This window comes from Acomys russatus, chromosome 12 (genome assembly GCF_903995435.1).
Source record: "Acomys russatus chromosome 12, mAcoRus1.1, whole genome shotgun sequence".
Lineage (NCBI taxonomy): Eukaryota > Metazoa > Chordata > Mammalia > Rodentia > Muridae > Acomys > Acomys russatus.
This window is the reverse complement of record NC_067148.1, coordinates 38,901,807-38,925,217: the sequence shown is the minus strand read 5'-3', so window position 1 is coordinate 38,925,217 and position 23,411 is coordinate 38,901,807. Positions and strand designations below refer to the sequence as shown.

The following is a 23,411-nucleotide window of genomic DNA, read 5'->3' as shown; positions in this document are numbered from 1 at the left end:
CCTACACCTTGACCCTGCTTCCCTCAGACCCTAACTTCCTTCATCAAGGCTGTTGTACTTCAGGTCCTGCACTGCCATCATCACATCTAGAGACACTCTGAACTCTCCAGATCCTACATGGCCTGTTTCGCCTGTCATTTCCATGGAAAGAGCAAAAACTATTATCATGGTTTCCCCTTACTTCCTGGTCAACCCTAGCATTTCCCAGCATGGTTCTGCATAGGACGGCAAGCCCCCTCCTCTAGGGAACCATGAGTGACAGATTTCACTATAGTAGAGTTACCTCCTGAAGCAGTCCCTTGGATTAGCTTGAATCCATGAAGTCTTTATATCCTTCTTCTGGCCAAAACCGGGAATGTGTTAAAATACAGTTAAGGCCTCAACATCCATGTGTAATGTGTGACCCCAGATTAGACACTCAGCTGGATAAGTGTGGTATTGGATAAGTGCAAAACATTTTGGATACACTGGGAAGGTGTGGAAAGGGATGAGATGAGAGCTAGCAGAACAGAGGCTGGCAGCTGCCTCCGTGTATGGAAGTGCCAACCTGTGCCAACCTGAGGATGGCCGGAGTTCAATCCCTGCTTCCAACCTGGAGGGACAGAGTCTACTTTCAAAAGCTTTGGTACCTGCAGGGGGACAAGCATGGACCCAGACCAAAACCCAAAATAAAGGGGCTGGAGAGATGGCTTAGCAGGTAAGGGCTCTGGCTGCTCTTGTAGAGGCCCTGGCTTTAGTCCGCAGCACCCATATGGTGGCTCACAGCCCCCTGTAACTCATTTCAGGGGACCCGAGACTTTCTTCTGATCCCCATACTAGCACCAGGCATGCACATGGTACAATATGTACATACATGCACAAAAAATGTTCATACATATACAAATAAAATTTAAAAATTTTTTTGCCTTTTTTCTTTCAAGACAGGGTTTCTGTGTAGCCTTGGCTGTCGTGGACTCACTTTGTAGACCAGGATGACCTCTAACTCACAGTGATCTGCCTGCCTCTGCCTCCCAAGTGCTGGGATTAAAGGTGTGCGCTACCATGCCCGGCACAATAAAATAAATTTTAAAAAGAAGATGTAAAACTAAAATAAAGGTATGCATTAAAATAGGTTATAGGTTAGACATGGTGGTACATTTCATTAATTCCAGTGTTTTGGAGGCAAAGGTAGGCAGATCCCAAAACCAAAACAAACAAAAGGCTATAAATGCAGGAGGCTATATAACTTCTCCCTTTGAAATATAAAAATAGGGGCTGGAGAGACTTGCAGAGGGCTAGCTGGGTCTGGTTCCCAGTACCCACAAGGCTGCTCACAACCATCTATAACTCGAGTTCCAGAGGATCTGTCACTTCTCTTCTGACCTCTGCAGGCACCAGTCACACATACACACATACTTGCAGGCAAAACACTCATACACAAAACATTTCAAAAATCTAAATATAATCTTTTTCAAATAAAAAAATGACTACAGACATGATGGTACCTGTAATTGGAGGATTTCCACAACTTCAAAGCCAGTTTGGCCTATACAATGAGACACTAACCTCTTCTCACATCTACCCACCCCTGCACTCCCAAAGCTAGGGCCAGCAAGATGGTTCAGTGGGTGAAGACACTCACCACAAAATTCTAATGACATGAGTTCAATCAATCCTTGAACCCTCATGGAAATGGGAGGAGAAAGCTGACTCTGAAAAACTGCTCTCTGGCCTCTACACAAGCATACCCATACATACACATAATGTATACATAGCGATAATTAGAAGTTAAAAACATAGCCGGGCCTGGTGGTGCACACCTATAATCCCAGCACTCGGGAGGCAGAGGCAGGCGGATTGCTGTGAGTTTGAGGCCAGCCTTGTCTACAAAGTGGGTCCAGGACAGCCAAGGCTACACAGAGAAACCCTGTCTCGAAAAACAAAAACAAAAACAAAAACATAAAAAGAAAAGAGAAGTAAAATAGCCAGAGCTCTCTAATATTACTATTGAAAGAGCTCGGGCTGGGGAGATGCCTCAGAGGTTAAGAGCACTGACTGCTCTTCCAGAGATCCTGAGTTCAATTCCTAGCAACCAGATGGTGGCTCACAGCCATCTATAATGTGATATGATACCCTTTTCTGACATGGATGTGTACATGCAGGCAGAGCACTGTATACACAGTAATAAATAGATAAATCTTTTAAAAAAAGATTTATCTATTTATTATTATGCATACAATATTCTGTCTGCATGTACACCCGCAGGCCAGAAGGGGGCGTTACAGATGGTTGTGAGCCACCATGTAGTTGCTGGAAATTGAACTCAGGACCTTTGGAAGAGCAGGCGGCGCTGTTAACCACTGAGCCATCTCTCCAGCCAATAGATAAATCTTTAAACAAAATAAACCTTTAGAAAAAGAAAGAAAGACAGACAGGGCTCTGTGGCAACAAGCCCTGGTCCTGGCTGCAAGCTATATGCTCCTAGAATCCTGCATCTTCTCACTGATGCCTGGGCACCAGGCCACAAGTGTGTAGATGAGCACATCTTAGTCACTGAACTGCCATAACTGTGTGTGTGTGTGTGTGTGTGTGTGTGTGTGCACGCGCACTGAGGATCCAGCCAGAAGCCTTGGGGTCACACACACTAGGGAAACCTCTACTCACATCTATGTGGAGATTTCATTTTTAACCTCTAGTGTATGATGCTTTATTTTTCTTTTCTTGATGGAGAAATGAAGGACAAAAGTGCACTGTTGTCCCTAAAAGCCAAACATATTCTAGATGCCGGACGCTTTTATTCTGATTGAGGTTCTCAGCATTTTTGCTGTGACACTATCCCCCACCCCTACAGCATATGTAATGTATAGTGAGATCTAGCACCTTCTTTTGGCAAGCCTTCCACAGACCACCCCAGCCTGTCAAGGACAGATACCTATTGCTAGCTGTGCATTACAGGACTGCCTTGTGAAACTGCTGAGCCCAGAACAGTTGGAAGAAGCAGAGTGAACCCCACCCAGTTAGCAAGATCAGTAATGCTTGCTGTGTGCGTGCATAAGCTTAAGCCATAACTATTTCAAAAGATGGCTCCGGAGCATAAGGACAGAAACATGTACTCTGTAAAATAAGCAGTGTGGTTGTGCTCCAGGATAAATCCTTACTTTGAAAAAATAGGTGACTCCAAAATTGGGCATGCTACCTCATGCTATTAATTCCAGCATCCAGGAGGCTAGAGCAGAAGCATTTTACGTTCAAGGACAGCCTGAGCTACTTATGAGAAAAAGAAAAAAATAAAATAAGGGGGCTGGAGAGATGGCTCAATGTTACGGCGCTTGCTGCTCTATCAGAGGACCTGTATTTAGTTCCCAGTGCTCACATGGGGTGGCTCACAACTACCTGTAACTCTAGCTCCCAGGGAATCTGACACCCTTCACAGGTGTGTACACACACACACACACACACACATACACACACACACACACACACACCCTATCAACTACCTGTAACTCTAGCTCCCAGGGAATCCAACACCCTTCACAGGTGTGTACACACACACACACACACCCTCTCAACTACCTGTAACTCTAGCTCCCAGGGAATCTGACACCCTTCACAGGTGTACACACACACACACACACACACACACACACACACACACACACACACACACTCTCTCTCTCTCTCTCTCTCTCAACTACCTGTAACTCTAGCTCCCAGGGAATCCGACACCCTTCACAGGTGTGTACACACACACACACACACACACACACACACACACACACACCCTCTCAACTACCTGTAACTCTAGCTCCCAGGGAATCCAACACCCTTCACAGGTGTGTACACACACACACACACACACACACACACACACACACACACACACACACCCTCTCATTGCACCTTTCCTCTAGATTTCTTCTTGAAGTTGGCTGGCCTGAATTCTCATCCAGTAGAGGACCTTTACTGGAGTAACTAACACACAGGGAGAAGCTGTGTTTCAACTCAAAACCTTAAGGACAGTCAGGGCTCACGCGGCTGGGGGCAATTCTGTAGGGACTGCCAGCCAAGAGGCTTATGGACTTTGGGGCTAGCTTGTCACCTTAAGGGCACATGCTGGAGGAGAGAAAACATCAACTGATAATGAAAACAGCTCGTCCTCATTACTAGAGCTTTAGGAGCAAACATGGGGAAATCTGAAATAGTTGCCATTTCTGAGGAGCCATCACCTGAGGCTGGAGGGATGACTCAGTAGCTAAGAGCACACTGGCTGCTCTTCTAGAAGACCCAGGTTAGATTCCCAGTGCACACAGAGCTACACAGAGGCTCACAGCTAGCTGTATGTAACTCCAGTTCCAGGGCTCTGACAGCCTTTTCTAGCCTCTGAAGGTACCAGGCACAGCAAGCAGTGAACAGATATGCATGTAGGCAAAACTCAAACAGTAAAATTAAAAAAAAAAAAAAGAAATATTGAAAAAAAAAAAAAACCTAAAACCACCACCCCAACTCCTCCCTGTATCTCTTGGATCTTAGTTAATCCTCTATAGAACAAGGGGCTTTTTGGGGTGGGGCTGGCTAATAGTATGGAAACATAATTGTAGTTCAGAAACTTGCAAGGCGATTTAAGACTTTACAAACTTTCCAGCCCTTCTTTGGGTCTCTTGTGCAACATTCCCAGTAAGTTATTGAATGCTTCCAAGGTTGGGAAATCACTCATAGTATACTCATTTTTGGTCTCACCATGTAGCCAAGACAGACTTGAACTCTGGATTCTCTTGCCTCAGTCACCCAAGCGCTAGGCTTACAGGGATGTGCCTCTACAGCTTGCTTGTGAAGCACTGTTGGTTTGGAACTGGCTTCTGTTCTACTTCTTCCCCATTGCTCCAAGTTAATCTTTCTCCCACACGCAAATTTCTCTGTGATGAGGGTAAGAATACTCAATCACCAAGGGCGCTGGTATCCCTTCACCACTCTGGCACCCAATGTTACTGACGCTCCAGATGGAAGCCCTGGCTGAGGAGGATGCTCAGCCTCCATTATTTCCTTGTCTCCATTTGTACAAGGCAACATCACAGCCCGACCATTTTGTGGGGGTGGAGAAACCTATGGAATGTGCATACAAGTCTCTTGACAATCTGTTAGGTGTAGGGTTAGAAACAGAAGGACCTCCTCTTTGCCTCCTTCACTCAAGGCTGATATAGGCCTGGGTGCTTCTTTAGGCTGTTTTGCCCACTGCATCCCAAAGCCAATGGGGTCTCCATAACAACAAAGCCACTTCTAAAGAACTCTGCATCCTTTCCCTACTCATGGATGGATTCCAGGATCTGTGAACCTGACATCTGTGCAAACTTATGTGACTATGCTCTAAAATGGTCTTAGAATTGCAACTGTGTGTGTGTGCTCGCGCGCATACATGTGTACCACAACATGTATGCGGAGGTGTAAGGACAAGCTGCAGGAGCTGGTTTCTCCTTCTATCATGTAGGTTCTGGGGACAGAACTCAGGTTGTCAGGCTTGGTGGCAAGCACTCAATATTTTGCTTTTTTAATTAATTAAAAATATTTTACTTAATTTTAATTTATGTGCGTTGGTCTGAGGGTGTCAGATCTTGGAGTTACAGACAGTTGTGAGCTGCCATGTGGGTGCTGGGAATTGAACCTGGGTCCTTTGGAAGAGCAGGCAGTGCTCTTAACCATTGATCCACCTCTCCAGCGGCTATTTTTTATTAAATTAAAAAAAAATTTTTTTTTTTTTTTGAGACAAGGTTTCTCTGTATAACCTCCCTGGCTGTCCTGGACTCACTTTTTAGACTGGCCTCAAACTCAGAGTTCTACTTGCCTCTGCCTACCAAGTGCTGGGCCACTACACCCAGACAATGTTTTTTTATTCTTGAGACTATAATTTAATCATAACATTTCTCTTTTCCCGTTTCTCCTTCCAGACACTCCATAACCCCACCCTGTTCTCCTTCAACTTCATGGCCTCTTTTCTCATGAATTGTTATTGCATGTATATATGTATCTGTAGGTACATGTTACTTATATGTTCTCAGGGCTGGCCATTTGGCACTGGACAACTGATTTTTGTGCTCTTCTCTGGGGGACCATCTCTTCCAGGGCTGAGGCCTCATGAGCCCCCTCTCCCCCTGCCCTTTTATTTGGTGTGTCTGCTGCTGTCCTCCTGGCTCAGCTCACATTTGGGTGGTGGTCATGTTGGTGAGACTTTGCAAGTATAGCTTCTGGTGTTACTAAAAAGCAGTCTCAGCTGGGCGGTAGTGGCGCACCCAGCACTCGGGAGGCAGAGGCAGGCAGATCACTGTGAGTTTGAGGCCAGCCTGGTCTACAAAGCAAGTCCAGGACAGCCAAGGCTACACAGAGGAACCATCCTGAAAAACCTTTAAAAAAAAAAAAGTGTTTGAATGAACAAACATAACATGGTATGAGAATCACAACTCAGTAAATTGCTTACAAAACCCTAAATGCAACCTCCAGCATGGAGAAGTTGGGTGTGGTGGCACATGCGTACAATCCCAGCACTCAGGCTGAAGATGCAGGAGGATCAAAGTTCAAGGACATGCTCAGCAAGTTTGAGGCCAATCCGGAATAACACAATGTCTCAAAAAAACCAAAATGGTTGCTGAGTGTCCATTGTGCCTTGCACTCTGTAGGGTGCCAAGGGTGACTCCTGAAAGCTCCTGACTCGGTCTCTCAGAACCATTTGGTATGCTCCTGCTTCTGGCTCCCCAATTAGCAATCAGCCACGTGAGAGCCACAAGCATCCCCCTGCCCCCCAATCTGAGCCCAAATACAAATTAATACAAATTCACCTGTATTTCCTGCCTCCCTGTGTCCTGGAATCAGAGCAAACCTGACAAAGTCCAACACACCATAATGGGTAAGGCTAATGTCTGGAGACAGATATGTTAAGTTTGCAGAAGAAAACCAACCAAATTCTGCACAGGGAACTGAAACATCAGCGAGCCGCACTGTTCCAGAGGACATGATGAGAAAACAGATAGTATTGGGCTGACTCCAACATGGCACTGATTCCCCTCTTCCCCCAGAACCTCTCACTTCTTCAGGTCTGGGTTTAGAGCACCAACCCTACCCATGTCATTTGCTAGTCAACATGTTAACAGGTGACTTTAAAGGTAACAAATGCTCACAGGCTAATGCCTTTTTGCTATCCCATCCCATCCCTTATAGTTGACTTCATGTCAACAGACCAATAGAGGCTGCCTTCTAACCATCTATCCCCATATGACTCAATAATAGTGTTATAAAGTCCTTTTGCATTCTTGGAAAACAAGATGGCTTAGTGGGTAAGCTGCTTGCTACCAGGCCTGATGACCTGACTTTGATCCCAGGACCCATACATACATATGGTGGAACCAATTCCTACAAGTTGCTCTCTGACCTCTACACATGTGCTGTGGCACACAGCTGTCCATGTACATACAGACAAGTAAATGTAATTTTACAATTAAAAAGCAGCTTAGAGGTTTCTTTTCTTTTTCTCCCCCCCGAGACAGGGTTCTCTGTGTAGCCTTGGCTGTCCTGGACTTGCTTTGTAGACCAGCCTGGCCTTTAACTCACAGAGATCCTCCTGCCTCTGCCTCCGGAAGCATGCACCACCATGCCCAGCATTACAGGCTTCCTTGCTTCATCATATGTATGTTCTCTCCCTCCATTTCCCTTTCATCCCTAGTGTTCCATCTTCCACTCCCGTGTTTTCTATTGTCTTCCCCACCCACTGCTTTAAAACACTCCCATCCCATTTCCCTTTCTAGTTTCCTGACTTTTTACCCACATTCACTTCCACTGACAAATACTTAACAATGAGAAACTCAGTTCCACTTTTGAGCAGCTAGGGCTACCTTGCTTAGCATGTTTTCCAGTTCCATCCTACAAACTTCATGGTTTTTTTATGGTTCAAGAAATCCCACCATGTGTGCATGCCACGTTTCACCACACATTTATGTCTCGATGAACATCTAGGCTGATTCTACATCTTTGCTGTTGTGAAAACCTGCAAGTATCTTTGCAGTGCTCAGGAGTGGTCTGGCTGGGTCATATGATAGTGATGATAGGTCAGGAAGGGCTCAGAGGTATGCCACAGACCAGCGAAGAATGCAATGGAAGCCAGAGCTGAGATCACAGCAGCAGCCTGCTCAGGCGAGGCAGCTGTGAATGGATCAGTGTGATCTCTGCTGGCCTGCACATCTAGGCAGGCACTTCTAGAGAAACCCACTCAAGTTTGGGGACCCTTCATTTCATTTAAGATTCAAGTTGACAGATGAAAACTTGGATCTACTGTATTGAAATAGGATACAGAGAGCAGCATAGCTAAGTCACTCGGCATGCCTCCGCATACAGATCTGGAGTGGCAGACAAGGTCAAGAAAGGATTCGCAAAAATGGGCCCATCTGAGGTCATGAAGCTGGCCAGAACTCAGCTGTGAAACTTTCTCCCATTTTTAAAATAAATAATTCAGATGACTAAACTCGAACAGAAACCTCATTTTATTACGACTTAGATCACCTTATAGAAATTAAAACGGTGGCTTCCATAAAAGCAGAAGTAGTACAATCTAGCATGTTACTCACCTCAGCATGTTCCACAAAGGCTAGTGTGTAAATGGCATGATTCAAGTTGGGAGGCTGACAAATCCCAGTTAGGCAAACGAACTTGAAGACACATGGGTGCCCTGTGTACCTTGATTCATAGCAATCTTGTTTCCCAGCCAAACTATCATTGGGAACTGAGGTGCCCCCGCCCTCTCCTCCATACATTTACTGTAAAGCCACAGAATACCCTGTGCCCCAGAGTCTAGGATATATGATTAAAAAGCAGTACACAAGAGTCAGGCATGACGGTTCCCCCTTTTAATCACAGCACTCCAAAGGCAGGAGGATCTCTATGAGTTATAGGCAGTCAGTTACACAGTGAGACCCTAACTCAGGAGGTATGTGTGTGTGTGTGTGTGTGTGTGTGTGTGTGTGTGTGAGGTGGGGGACGACAGAGCCTTTAGGACTGAAGCCTCTAACCTGATGTATAATACTGCATTAGGAAATGACCTAGTGAACATTAAACTGTTAATTAAAAATATCCTGTTATATACAAGTAACATACAGACTGAACAGGTTGTATTACTAGGAGGCAGTTAGACTAGGAGACAGCCTCCCTGGTGGCTATATGTGAGAAACACCTGAAAACAAGACCACACCATGCAAAGCCTAGACTAGAAACCCACAGTGATGCGAGGACTCCACCTGCAGGCAAGGAAGGTGCAGACCTGGTGTGAACAAGACACACGCCCAGTGCTCAGTGCTGCCAGTTAAGAAAGAAAGAGGATGCTGGGGAGGATGGATGAACTAAGCCAAGAGCAGCTTGGCTTCCAGTTCAAAACCAGGGTGACCTAAAGCAACTGTGATGCTCACCTGACGCTCCCCTTCTCCCTTACAAGGGTAGTTCATGTCTGATAGCTCACAGCTGTTTGCCTAAGACTGGTGAACGGCCAGGCAGTTTCTGTGCTCTGACTTACTCAGCGGAGGCAGGGTATCAGTCCACAGCAACACCCAATGGGGGAGAAGGGGGACCTGCAAACTCTTCCCTAGTGTTCAGACTTGCATAGGACACCAAGTACTAGTGTTTATAGGGAGTAGTAGTTTATGGGGCAGGCGACATGCTGAAAATGGCCAAAAATGACAGGAAAGCCCCTCTATTATCTGGAAACACTAAGTACCTGTTGGGCAAGGTTGTGTACCCTTTTTGCTCCATCCGCTGGGAAGCAAGAGGCTGGTCTAGGCTACAAACAAAGCAAGACCTTATCTCCAAAAAGGATTAAGTATCAGAAAAAAATCAGTCCCCCTCCCCATAACTTAAGGGCATAAAAGAAAAAACAATCAAGATGCAAGGAGTTTGAAAAGCATATAACAGATTTTTTTCTTTATTTATAATCAAGTTCTGTTGGGACACATAATTAAATAAATAAAAGATGTGCCCTGGCCAGCGAACTTCAACTTCCATCAACAAAAGCTCTCCGGTAGCAAACCAACGGGTGAGTTGCACGCTGGGCAAGAGGGCTGTCCTGCTGCCCTAGCTCTAGCACTTCTGTCCCTACTGTCCAGAGAACCAGTGTGGAGGCAAAAAATAAAGTGCAAATAAATGTGACAAACACATGGTGCTTCAGACATCCACACACAGAGCTCGGACCATGTGCGCAGGTGAGCAGTACAGATAATGCTTCCTCTGCCTTCATCATAACCTGCTCCTAGATAGGCTTCTTGTACCAAACACTGAGGTCCCTGCATGCACAGGTGGTGGCTAGACTCACAGTTCCAGGCCAGCAGAGGCCCAGGTAAGCACTCAGCCACCTGCTTTGCACATGCACAGGTGGTGGCTAGACTCACAGTTCCAGGCCAGCAGAGGCCCAGGTGAGCACTCAGCCACCTGCTTTGCACATGCAGCAATGCAGGGTAAAGATGTGTTTCTCACCTCTGCTGCTAATCTACCTGACAGGGAAAGGTTGGCACAGCCCTTTCCTCTTACACAAGCACACACAAAGCTATGTGGAAGTGTTGGCAGGAGGGGAGCCTGGAGTTCTGAAGGCCAGCCAAAGATGCAGGAGGTTTCAGCAGTAAGACCAGACATACTACCAGCCCTGGAAACAGATCCACTCATCCTTTGTCACATGAGGACAGGCCCTGCATTTGGTTTCCACTGACCCAATGCCTACAGTGAGTCTCCTAAGTAAGTTACCCCACAGAAAGGGGGTATGCATCAGGCACAACAGACTTTGGAAAAACGGGAAAAGCACAGGGGACCCAATACCCAGTGTGTGCGGTTGTCCTTGGCACTGTCCAGTGGGGAGACCCAGCAGGGACCCTGTGCTCCCCATGAGGTATGAAGGTCAGAGTTAGTAGTGTTTCCCACCCAAACGCAGACAAGAATCTAAACCTCTGTGAAGGACCTGCAGGGTCATCTGATTCAGTGTTGGTTCTTCTTGGCCACTGGAGACCTTCAGTCAAAGTCCTCAGGAAGCTGTGGCACCACATGGCTCCAGCTCTTCTCTAGGAGGACACATCACCTCCAAGATGGGCTGTGGGGGTCCCGAGCTGCTCCTGAGGGTGTGCATCAAGGCTGTGCCCATAGCACAGCTCTGCTTCCTTTGTCCACACTGACAACGTGCAAGCCCGAGGGGGCCCACGCCACCGCATTTATGGAAGAGCTTTAAGGATGGATAAGAAGAGATCAGTCAGCTAGACACCAGGCCCAGGCATGTGGAAAATGGAGGCATACCCACCCGCAGTAGGGCTTATGCTAAGAAAGCTGCACTGTTCTAGTAAGCAGCACTCAACTAGCTAGAAGATGCTGTCTCCTTTAGCAACCAGGCCGTAGCGGGCTCAGTCCAAGAGTAGCCCTGAGGAAAGAGGGGAAAAGAACACCCGGCGACCCACAGGAAGCCAGGGCCTGTGCTTTAGCTGGCAGGTAGCTTTAAGCGCAGACTTCGTAATAAGAAGCCCAAGTGCTACCTATGTGGTAGAAGATCAGGAAGGAAGAGCCCATGGTGTTACTGACAAAATAAGAAAGGGAGGAGGGATGGAGGATGGAGTAGGAAAGCAAAGAAGGTCGAGGAGAGGAGCTCTGAGCTTTCCCCCAGTGGCCACCGATCAATGGCTCTACCTGCTACATCTCAGTCACTGTGGTCTGCTATACTGTTGTGTGGTGAAGCCTGGCTACTAACCTTGGTCAATCAGCCCTGCAAATGGGGAGGGGACTGTCCTCAAGGAACCCACTGAGGGTCACACCCAACCAAAGAAGGCAATATAGCGCCCCCGACCCCGGGATGAAATTACAGGTTCTGCTAGAGATGTGGGCCCGAGTACACACACTCAAGGGGTTCACCTTACCTGTGCTGTTTTGAAAGAACCTTCTCCACTTTCCCCGTGAGCACACTCCAGACATAAAGAGAACCCTCGGCTGACCCTGCTGCCACGTAACTGCCATCAGGGCTGGAGAACACAACAAGAGGGCAAAAACTATAGAACTTTGACTTCACACGACCACTCCTGGGCTCACAGATGCAGGTCACGTGCTAGTCGTGAGCAGCCACATGTGTTTGTCACTGGCTACCAAAGAGCAGAGCCATGCTGCTTCTTGAGGCTCCATGCCCTATCTATCAGACTCAAGCAACACACGGGGAGCCCAAAGCCAAGTTTTTAAAAGCTTATGGTTTCTGCCTGTTGATCTGCTTGGTGCATAGTTCAGTGACAGGAGGGAGGGGAAAGCATGAAATGTTGAAACAGGCTGGGGAGATGGCCTAATGTTTCAGAGTGTTTGCTGCAGCATGACGATCCAAGTTCTAATCTCTAAATTCCATGTGAAAAAAGTACATGCGCACACATGCACCACAGTGCGGTGGTCAGCTAGCTCTAGGGTCTCAAGGGAGCAGGTGGAGTGGTGGAGAACACATGGTGTCCTCCTCTTAGCCCTCTCTGCATACACACACGCTCATGAGGCCTCACCCACACCACATGAAATAGACACTTTTCCCTACTGTGAGCGTTGACTCCAAAATACACTTAAGAAAAGTTATGATACACAGAAGGCAGACTGCAGAGAGGGACACTGGATCACCTTTCAGGGGCACCTCCAAACAAACTGTGCTGGTCCACCCCAGGGATGCCAGGCCTTTCCAGTGTTTGTGTCAAGTCTTGGCAAGTAGATGGGCGAAGAGGGGACTGTGGAAGCTCACTCAGAACCTCTGAGATAAACCAAGTAGCGGGAAGAACAGGGCTACTAACCTAAAGACAACTCGGGTCCAGTCAGAGCCACATTTGAATCCAGGAGCACTGAAACAAAGCACAGAGATTAGGTGCTAGGCACTATGTACTCACCCAGCAGGACACAAGTAGCAAGGCCAGGCCCAGGGCCCAGTACCTGAATGTCTGCTTGATAGCATTTGTCCGGAGGTCAATAACTTTTAGCATGTCATCCCGGGAGCAGCTCAGGAGCTCAGTTCTCTCAGGGTTTAAGTCCAGAGCTGTGATCTTCCCCAACAGTTCCATTTCTCGGACCACACTCTCTGACCTAAGAGAGACAGAGCCTGAGACCTAATGCAGGTGGGCCACTTCCAACTTGAGTAGAAATGTCGCCACTCAGCTAAATCCAACAGTCTGAATTCAAAGGCAGGCAGCAAGCATGTCCCTAGCCTCACTCCTGCTGCTGAGATATTCCCAACAAAAAGGCCTACAGGAAGGACTGTTGAGGACTAGAACCATGAAACTGGTTAGGAATTTCCTTGCTTGTTTTTAGAATAACATGACAATTACCAACCAGAACTCCTGATAAGCTGGAGTGAACTAGGGCAACTATACACTTTTTAAAAAAACTTCCTTTGGTGATTTCTATGGACTGAATCTGAGGCCTCAGGTGCATAAGCATGCGTCCTACCCTTGATCTGTCCTCCAGCCCCAGATGAGTACAATTTCAATGGTGTTACACTTAGCATTTACACGAGGCTAGCATGCAAGCTGCTGTGGTGTCTGGAGAGCCTGCCGGCCCTAAGCCATCCCCACCACTACGGAGAGGCCTGGCTTCACTACAGCACACTGTTCACTGCCTTGTGTTCTGCCTTCATTTGCCTAAAAGTAGGAGTGAGTAGCTTTTCATCTCTGCTCATCTTACAAATGGCAGAGCATTTGGCACATAGTGTATGCACAGCACATGACGCTGACTACTTTGTATAAAGAAAAGCCCAGCTTAGACCCAGGTGTCCTGGAGCTCTGCCAGTCCCTGAGTATGAGAACACACCCCCACACAAAGCATGCTCATGACTCCATATGTAAATAATTCTCATCAGCCTCCCCACTGAGCTCTTAGGTGACATACCGGATATCCCAAAAACGAATCTTCTTGTCAAAATGTCCACTCATTACACATTGCTCAGTGCAAACAATGTCATTGCAGCTGGATCCTGCAAACACTGTCTTTATGCCTGGAAGAAAACCAAACGTCATCAATCAAAGGCAACTAAGTGGCTTGAACATATATAATATGGCTACATTCTTGACCACTGAGTCCCCAAAATCATGAATTGAAATGAGAAATCAAGCAGAAACCACCCTCAATATCCCAGTGCCCCCAAACTGAAATAAACCTGGGGTTCAGACTGAACACACACAAAAGCTGGGTGCGGTGGTGCACGCCTGTAACAGAGACAGGCAGATCTCTGTGAGTCTGAGGCCATCCTGGTCTACAAAGTAAGTCCAGGACTACACAGAGAAACCCTGTCTCGAAAAACCAACCCCCCCCAAAAAAACCCCAAAACAAAACAAAACAAAAATCCCCCCCAAAAAACCAGAAACCAACAAACCAAAAAAACTGTAAAAACAAAAACCCAAACAAACAGTAAACTATATCACCACCCTCCCCTCCCCAAACAAACAAACAAACAAATTGAACACACAAAATGCAGGCTCTGACGTGGGAACATCACCCCCCCCCCACTAATATCTATACAAACACACACAGAAGACTGAATTTCCTCACAGACTTTGCTGCGTAGGTCCCAGAGTTTGAGGGTCCGGTCGTGACTTCCTGAGACTATCCGCGCATTGTCCAGCAGGAATTTGGCAGACAGCACTTTCCCACTGTGGCCTGTGAGTGTGTGCTAAAAGAGAGGACACCACCAGGGTGAGATGTGGGGTGACATACTGCCCTCCTGGAGAAACTCCAGAGCTGTAGTGATAATTCTGGGGTCTTAAAAAAAACAAAAAACAAAAACAAAAACAACTCAGTTATGTTATGTAAATATGTTGTTTTAATCCCAGGTGTGGGCTATGGGGCTGCCTCAGGCTGTCCACAGCAGCAGACTACTGGCCTCCTGCATGCTCTGGCAGGGGTATAATTCGCCAGCTGAAGACTGTTAAACTCTAGGGACTCTAGAGAGGATATAAAAAGCCCAGAGCCCCAAGAGAAGAGGTGCAGCTGCTCCTCCTGTTTGTCAAATAGCCACGGGAAAAGAGAAGAAGTTGGAGATAAATCCTGACTAGATGGATTGGATTTGCCCCAAGGAACGCAATGGCACTAATCAGAAGGAAGCAGTTTAAAGATGTGGACACCTCCTTTCCCCTCTAGCCTTCTTTCTCTCCTACCTAGTGCTGGAGGGAGTAAAGGTGGGGAAAAGGGAGGTAGAGGTATAAGAACTCAATAAAGTAGATGAAAGGCCCTGAAATCCTGCCACACATTCTCAAAAAAATCAGAAGGCAAGAGAAAGGAAACACGGCATACGGAACACAGCTTCACATATGCAGCCCTAGCTCTGACCTGAGGTGGAACTCTGAGAAACCACGTCTGGGTGCTGCCTAGAGATGAGATATTGCTTTGGTTTGATCTTGAACGGTGCGTAAGGACTGCTGTGTTGAGGTGTCCAATGAGAAAAGAACACACTGAGCACACCCGCCCCCATGCTTCCTGTTTTGCTCTCTGATTCTCACACCAGGCAAACCTCAGCTACACAATGTATTATGCTACCACAAGTCCAAGCAACCTGAGCTCGAGTTGTTGGTGTCAGCTATTTTGTCCTATCTTACTTAGGTCTCTCATAACAGTGACAGAAAGCTGAGTAACACAGATCAAAACCACAAAAATGAAGGCAGGCGTGGTGTTGCATACATAGTCCTAGTACCTGGATTCCTGAAATCTGTTAACTCAAAATCAGCTGTGGCAACACTGTAAGACTAGCTCGGACAGCTGGGCATGTTGGCACACACCTTTAATCCCAACACTCCAGAGGCAGATGGATTGCTGTGAGTTCCAGGCCAGCCTGGTCTACAAAGTGAGTCCAGGACAGCCAAGGCTAACACGGAGAAACACTGTCTTGGAAAACAAAACACAAAACAAAACAAAACAAACAAAAAAAGACTAGCTTGGCGGCAGAGCACTTATCTAGCACATATGAGGCTCTAGGACCCAGCAGAGGAGGGGGTCGGGGGTTGGGGGAAATCTACTAAAGATAAATACAAACCCAACCTTAAAACCAGCATCAAATTTCATAAAGACCTTGAAATTCAAAAAACAGGAAAGAGGAAGCAGGAGGAGGATGCTTTAAAAAGCCTCTTGCTTCCCCCTCTCCAGTGCTGTATTAACAGGTTCACCACTACGCATGGCTCAAATGAACAAAGACAGACTTTATTCAGTGCCACTGAAAGTCAGTTCTATACTTAAACTGAGGCTAGGCAGGCCCACTGCAGGCTTAATCTACAGAAGGAACCATCAGAATTCCATACACACAGTCAGAAGCCATGGTGCTTAAAATAAGAGGTCTCAGCTTAAAATGTCAGATCATATCCAAGGACACCAGCACTCCCAACAATCAATCCCTTGGTGACTAAGCTGTTGGATGCCAACCAGTGTCTTCTCTGTGCTTGTCAGGGAACACAGAATGGAGACATCACTGCATGTCAGCTTCTGCTTTTGCCCATGACAGCACTACTAGAGCATTATGAGAGAAGCAAGCAGCTGGGGACATAGGCTGTTGAGAGGTGGCCTCGGGTGTCAGACCTTTTACTAGTCATCATTGACCTCTTTTCAAGGTAGGTTTTTTGTTTTTGTTTTCCTTTTTGAGACAAGATCTCACTATGTAGAAGGCAGCTGCCTTCTGAGTGCTGGGACTAAAGGCATGTACTAACATGCCTGGCTTTTTATTTTTACAGGATTACTTTTTTGTGCACACCATTGCAGTTTCCATGGAAATGAGAGGCACTGAATCCCCTTCAGTTGATGCTACAGGTAAAAAAAACTCTGGTCTCTGCAAGAGCAGCTTGGCACTCAATGGCTGAGGTATCTCTTCAGCTCTGATTTTTATATCATCATCATCACCATCATTATTAATTTTATGTGTGATTGTTCAGTGGGCATTTCTCTCTTTGCTTCATATGGGACCAAACCCAAATCATCAGGTTTCTCAGGGTAAGCACTTATTTGTTGAGCTACCTCTGGCTCCCTTGGGGTTAATTTTTTTCTTTTCTTTTTTTGTTTTTTGAGACAGGATTTCTCTATATTATCTTGGCTGTCCTACACTCGCTTTATAGACCAGGCTGACCTCAAACTCACAGCGATCCACCTGCCTCTGCCTCCTGAGTGCTGGGATTAAAGGTGTGTGCCACCACACCCGGATCTTTTTCTTTTTTTCAATTAAAGACAGAGTCTTAACCATAACGGTTGTACTAGAGCTTTCTAAGCTGATCAGACTGGATTAAAGGTATGTACAACACACCTGACTAAACTTTAACCCCGTCCCCCGCAATTCAAAGGGCTCATTACTGTTTTACTTCTAATTAAGAAAAGAATGTCCTGGACCAGTAAGTCCCATAGCATACACATCCCTCCCCCACATGAATTAATGCAAACAATTTTTTCTCTTTTTCTTTCTTGAGGCAGGGTCTCCCTGCTTAGTCCTGGCTGTCCTATAACTCACTATGTAGATCAAGCTGGCCATAAACACATAGATATTTAAGATATTCCCTTTTCTGCCTCCCAAGTGTTAGGGCTAAAGGCATGTTCTATTTTCCCCCTTTATGTGGAAAGAATGCCTTTACAAGTACCTGAAGTCCAAGGACTCAACCTTTTACATGCACACCGGAGGGCTGAAGGAGACAGAGCTGGGCTGTGAGATGGCTCAGTGGGTTAAAGTCCTCACCACCAGGCCTGATAACTTGAATTTCATCCCTGAACTGACACAGTGGAAGGAGAAACAGATTCTGACTTCTGACCTAATGTGCAATCTCCTGCCTCAGCCCCCCAAGTGCTGAGATTTTAGGCATAAGCCACCATGCTAAAGACATTAGATATTTTTGAAGTTTATTTTTAATATTTAACTTGAATACTACCTTCAAATTTCAGCTTCTTTAAAGAGGCATTAATCAGAGATAGGAGTAGATTTAGATCCCACCACAGCTGAAGCTTCAAAATGGAGTCTGAAGAGCCGCTGTCCCTAAGGGGTCTTGTGCATGTTCCCTGTGGGCCTCAAGGCAGACTGTGTGGATCACTATGTAGATGTACCATGCACAGAGGTCAGAATAGGATATTGGGTCCCTCTGATATGAAGCCACAGTCTCAACTCTGCATTGCAGAGTGCACCCACAGCCATGTACTCTTAGGCCTCAACCAGACCTCAAGTGGCTACTTCTCCACAGCACTGAAGAGGTGAGAGGTGGGATAGTCAGAAAAGTGAGCCACTTGATGCAAACCGTACAGAGTGGCCAGGGACCTGTAGTGACAAGACTTTAAGGAAAGCAGCCAGTGCCACATGTTTCTAGGATGCATTTACAGGAAGGCACTCAACCAGCTGCTTCTCAAATTCTAGTCTCTCCCAACACAGTCCCTCGCCAAGAACCAAGGAGACAAGTTTTCAGGCACACCATGAAGGGATAGTCCAAGTGTCCTCCAAACCCATGAACTAGGGTGTACACAGAAGCCAGAGTTTCTCCCAACAGGGGAGCCTACTTCATTCCCTGAACCTAGCAAGAGCTGCTTGAGTTCTTCAGGTACAGAAAAAGTTATTGAAAAAAGGCTTCCACATCTCCCATTTACCTAGGGACAAGACATGCTGCAAGCAGGCCACAGCCCTCAAGGCTACCTATCAAAGGATGCTAACGCCCAAGCACAGTGTCACCAGCACCCAGCTCATCCATACGAGTGGCCCACTGGCTAGGTCTGTGCTTCAGCTTTGACTGCCACCTCTAGGTCTACTTCTCCAGTTGCCTCATCCTTACTTCAGGACGGTGACTCCCACCTATCTATAATTTTTCTGTACCAATGGGGGAGGGGGGACCCACCACCCCCTACTTCATGTCACCTCAAATGCTTCCTCTCTCTTCCTCCCAGAGCACAGTATAAAGAAACTTGCAGGTTCCTCTTCCATAGTTGGTCAGCACTCTTTCACCTAGAAGTGCAGGCCTCAATTCAAATTTGACACTATTATTTAACTGTGTGACCTTACTACTCCTCACCCCTACCTGAACTCATGCCATCTACTTCCCTTATCCGAGCTCCTGGACAGTTAAAAGAAATACATAAGCCAGGCGGTGGTGGTGCACACCTTTAATCTTAGCACTCGGGAGACAGAGGCAGGCAGACTGCAGTGGGTTCAAGGCCAGCCTGGTCTACAAAGAGAGTCCAGGACAACCAAGGCTACACAGAGAGACCCTGTCTCAAAAAACAACAACAACAAAACAAAAACAAAAACAAAAAAAGAAATGCTTTCTTTTTAAACAAGCTAACTCCTTGAAGTAGTCACTCAATCTTAAATGCCCAATAAAAGATAAATAGAGCTGTGCAGTGTCATATCATAGCACTGAGGAGGAAGAGACAGGAGGATTGCTGCAAAGTAGAGAGACCAACTTGGCTGATACAATAGGACAAGATAACATAGGAAGACTCTGATTCAAAAAACAAAAAAGGTGTATGTGCACACATGCTTTCTCTGTGTGCGCGCGCGCATGCTTTCTCTGTGCAAGCGCGCATGCTTTCTCTGTGTGCGCTTGCACGCTCTTTGCTGGTGGCTCACAGTTTCCTGCGATACCTTTAAGCTCCATAGATACATGTACTCATGTGCATATACATCCAAGCAGACACAGGAATACAACTAAAAATAAAAATAAATCTTAAAAAAAAAAAAAAAGTTAAACAAATGACAGCTGACCACAGGGTGGCTACTGTGTGGCCCACGGCACTGGCCAGGCACCTTGTCCATGTGTAGGATGCAGAACTGTGGAGCTGAGATCGTGTGGAGCGCTTGCACAGACAGAAGCTGCAGCAGCCCCTTGCTGCAGTCCACCATTCTCCTGCACCTGTTTCCCAGCTTTACTACCCATAAGCTAACTCACTAAGTACACGCATGGATTTCTATAACCCTAATTCCCAACTATGAGCAAACTTTTAGGGCTTAAGGCTCTTAAGAGCCACAACTCACATGCTGGTGTCATAATTTGACAAGTTAAGCTAAAACAGGTTACTAAATATAACTGTTTTTTAGGAACAGAGTCCTGAGACTATCAATGAAAAATTTGTTGAAATAAGACCTTTGGCAACTTAAGATTGCAAAGGAAGACCCCACATATTTTCCCAGAGAAAAGCATAAATTAAATATAATTTCCAGAGAGAACTATAGAAACACCTGCCACTTTTTTTTTTTAAATTTCACACATCGATCGCCACGTGCAATTCGACAATTATGCTAGCTTTCTCAACTGGGTCTCACCCGTAATCGATAATCATCCACAGTCCAGATTCGGCTTGCAAAATCATTTGAAGCTGCTAAGAGGTAAGCTCCCTACAAGAAAAAGAAAAGAGAGAGAAAAAAAAAGTTTAGCAAAATTCAGTTCACAAAGTACAAATTCCCCAGTTGCCAGGTCCAAGAAGAATTCAGATGCTTTCCACTACACCTCTAAGCTAGACATAATGTATACTGCCAGTGTGTTGATAACTACCCTGACCCAGTCTAAGGCTGAGTCCTTCCTGAATTCACTCGACTGTACATGAGTGCAGCAGACTCGTCAAGTTCACAGTGGAACTCGCCTTTGCCCTCTCACCTTTCCCTTCACCCATGTCCTTAACAACAAGAGGGACTTCCTTACAATACTGATCAAACCAGAAAGCCTGGAGGCCCCACCCTTCTAACTCATCTCCTACCACCTTTGTGGCTGTCCATCTTCCACCTGTTAGTTCTGCTCCTTCCTTTGAAGGCGCACTGTTTCAGCCCTCCTGGGCTTTCAGGGGACATTTTAGATCGGCCTCTTTATTCCAAACCTGTTTTTCAAAACCTCTCAGGAACTAAGGTAGCTCAGAGGTATGACATTTGTGCAGTACACCCAAGTTCCTGGGGCTTTGATCCCCAGAACTGCTAAGAAAAGCCTTTCAAGACTCTCAGAATGGCTTTATGGTTGTCTAAACCTTTGACATCACATGCTTCCTGGCCCACCCAACTAACCAGTCTTATTTCCTTATATTTCCCTGATAAACAGGCACCACTGCTTGAGGCATAAAGATGACTAACACCTAGCCAGTGCTCATCCTTTCAGATAATGTTCTCAGCTTTGTGAGAGGCAGATGTGTAAAGTACCTTTCCCCAGGAAGGCAACAAAATGTTTCAGGACTCAGGGGCTTTCAGAAAACAAAGAAAAGGTTCCTCCCACTCACTGACTACTCTTGAGCAATAGGGATGCTGCCATCATTCACCAGCTACTGGACCTGTTGTGCTCCAGATCTTCTCTCTGCTTCCTCTGCCTGTACTCGCAATGTCCGCCCTTGGCATATGACCTTGAGGTCTGCCTCAAATGGCTTTTTTGTTCCTTAAGCCACCCCAGAGCTATATTACCTTAGTACTATGACCTACAACTCAATGCTTTCCTGCCATTGTCTTTAAATATAGTGTGTGTGTGTGTGTGTGTGTGTGTGTGTGTGTGTAGATCAGAGGACAACCACCAGGAGTCAGTTCTCGCTCTGCCATGTGGGTCCCAAGGATCTAACACAGGTGGTCAGGCTTGGCAACAGTGCCTATACCTGTTGAGCTACCTTGCTGGCCTGGTTCTTTTAGAGGGGAATTCCTTGAGAGCAGACAGCACCCTGACCCCTAGGAACATGCATGTAAGCATACTGAATGGGGCTGGGAAATATATCGAAGTAGTGAGAATCAAGAGAAGCCTAGCCTCTGGTCTACTCCTAACCCCCCCCACCCCCAGCGTGACTGGATTCAAACTGCAACGAACACGGAAGTCTTGTGGTTTTGTTGTTGTGTTTTAATGTCAAAATCAGGTATCTTAAATTCTTTTTTTTTTTAATCCCTAAAACAGGCCAGGATGGTAGAACATACTTGGAAGGCAGAGGCAGGCCAGTCTGGTCTACATAGTGACCAGGGTTATGCAGAGACCTCGTCTCAACAAACAAAGCAGCAAACAACCTAAGACCACGGACACCAGGCACTTACAGCACTATCAAACTCAATGCTTGTAATTCCCGCGTTACTGCCAGACAGAGAGCCCTTGAGTTCACACTTATCTGCATGAAACAAAATTTAAAAAAGTAAAGTTAGTAAATGCATTTCAAGGGGGCAAGTCAATCATAACACTGAACTGGAGCTTTTGTGCAGCACAGAAGAATCAGACAAGATAAACAGAGGAAAACAGAAGGAGCGTTCCACTGCAATCTGAGTCCCGCAACTGCAGATTCAGGCATGAATTTGCTACATTAATGCTTGGGCGTCATCATTACTGATGGAAACTAACATTTTGGAAGTGATGACCAACTTTTCATAATTCCTGTTTTGGTAATCTTCATTTCATACAGCCTAAAAACCTGTTGGACTCTGAGCTCCATCTGCAGCTGATTAATGTTTTTAAAGCATATCTGCCAGGATTTACTTCCTGCTGGTGGAGTTTGATCTTCAAACAACTTTAGTCATTCTGTTTGTCCTAACGTAAGTCTCTGAGGAAAACATGACACTCTCACAGGCTTCAACAGATTCAGGGGTTTAACTGAGCCACTTTCCTGCAAATCAGATTCAGAGGAGACAGGTACAATGCTTCAACAATGATCAATATAGTCAGACCAAAAGGTTCAACTGACGGCTCTTGCTTAAGCAAACATCAAAAGCAGTAACTGCGTCTTTCTCTTTGCTCTAGAGCCTAGAGAAGGCTTCAGGGTTGAAAGCATGAGATTCTGACCTCAGCCCCAGGGAAGACACAGCAGAAGCATGAGTTCCAGGCTAACCTGTGCATACAGCAAGACTGTCTCAGACCAAAGAGCACAAAAATGTAATTCAAAATAAAATAAAATGAAATTCAAAGCAAAGTGAAAAGCCATTCAGATGCTGCCAGAGCTTCCTTCTCAGGACACTAGGGCTCTTACCTCCAAATACTTCCCAAAGTTTAACCCTCCGGTCCATGCCTCCAGTGGCCAGTAACCTGGAGCCTGGGCTGAACTGCACTGCGTTGACTTCTCCATCATGTGCATCCTGTAAGACAGTACCTGCTTCAAACTCAATTATAGTTACCCAGGCACCTAAGACTTATATACACACTCCAAATGCCTAACCCTAGGCCAAACATGCACCCTTAACTAGAGCTGGAGCCAACTATAAACTGGGTGGACTCCGCATCCAGAGCCGCCTCACAGGCTGATTTCACGTTACTCTTACAGCTACAGTGGCATGAATCTGCTCGTTTGAATACAGTGCTATCTCACTGTGTAGTCCAATCAATCCTCTTCTTGCCTTAGCCTTCTGAGTGCTAGGGTTACAAAAGTCTGCTACTATGTTTGATTTTTATTCACTTTAACAAAAAGTTTTCAAAGTCAGCCAGGTGTGGTAGCACACACTTCTCTCTAACCTGAGCCCTCAGAAAGCAGAAAGACTGCCAGAAGCTCAATTAACA

At 46.2% G+C, this 23,411-nt stretch overlaps 1 protein-coding gene and 1 non-coding gene across 4 annotated transcripts in view; both read right to left on the bottom strand.

The window, feature by feature from the left end:
- Positions 1-10,368: 10,368 nt before the first annotated feature.
- Positions 10,369-23,411, bottom strand: part of Atg16l1 (autophagy related 16 like 1) — a 32,758-nt gene continuing 19,715 nt past the window's right edge. For all 3 annotated transcript variants that reach the window (XM_051154271.1, XM_051154272.1, XM_051154273.1), the window contains 9 exons: positions 22,888-22,993; positions 21,968-22,038; positions 20,243-20,314; positions 14,530-14,650; positions 13,870-13,975; positions 12,919-13,068; positions 12,783-12,830; positions 11,889-11,990; positions 10,369-11,206 (listed from right to left, as the gene is read on the bottom strand). In XM_051154271.1, the coding sequence (XP_051010228.1) occupies positions 11,113-11,206; positions 11,889-11,990; positions 12,783-12,830; positions 12,919-13,068; positions 13,870-13,975; positions 14,530-14,650; positions 20,243-20,314; positions 21,968-22,038; positions 22,888-22,993 (870 nt within the window). In that variant the 3' untranslated portion in view covers positions 10,369-11,112. The remainder of the gene's footprint in view (positions 11,207-11,888; positions 11,991-12,782; positions 12,831-12,918; positions 13,069-13,869; positions 13,976-14,529; positions 14,651-20,242; positions 20,315-21,967; positions 22,039-22,887; positions 22,994-23,411) is intronic.
- LOC127196777 (small Cajal body-specific RNA 6) lies at positions 16,302-16,564 on the bottom strand. The gene has a single exon (XR_007831544.1). It is a non-coding gene; the product is annotated as a small Cajal body-specific RNA 6 (non-coding RNA).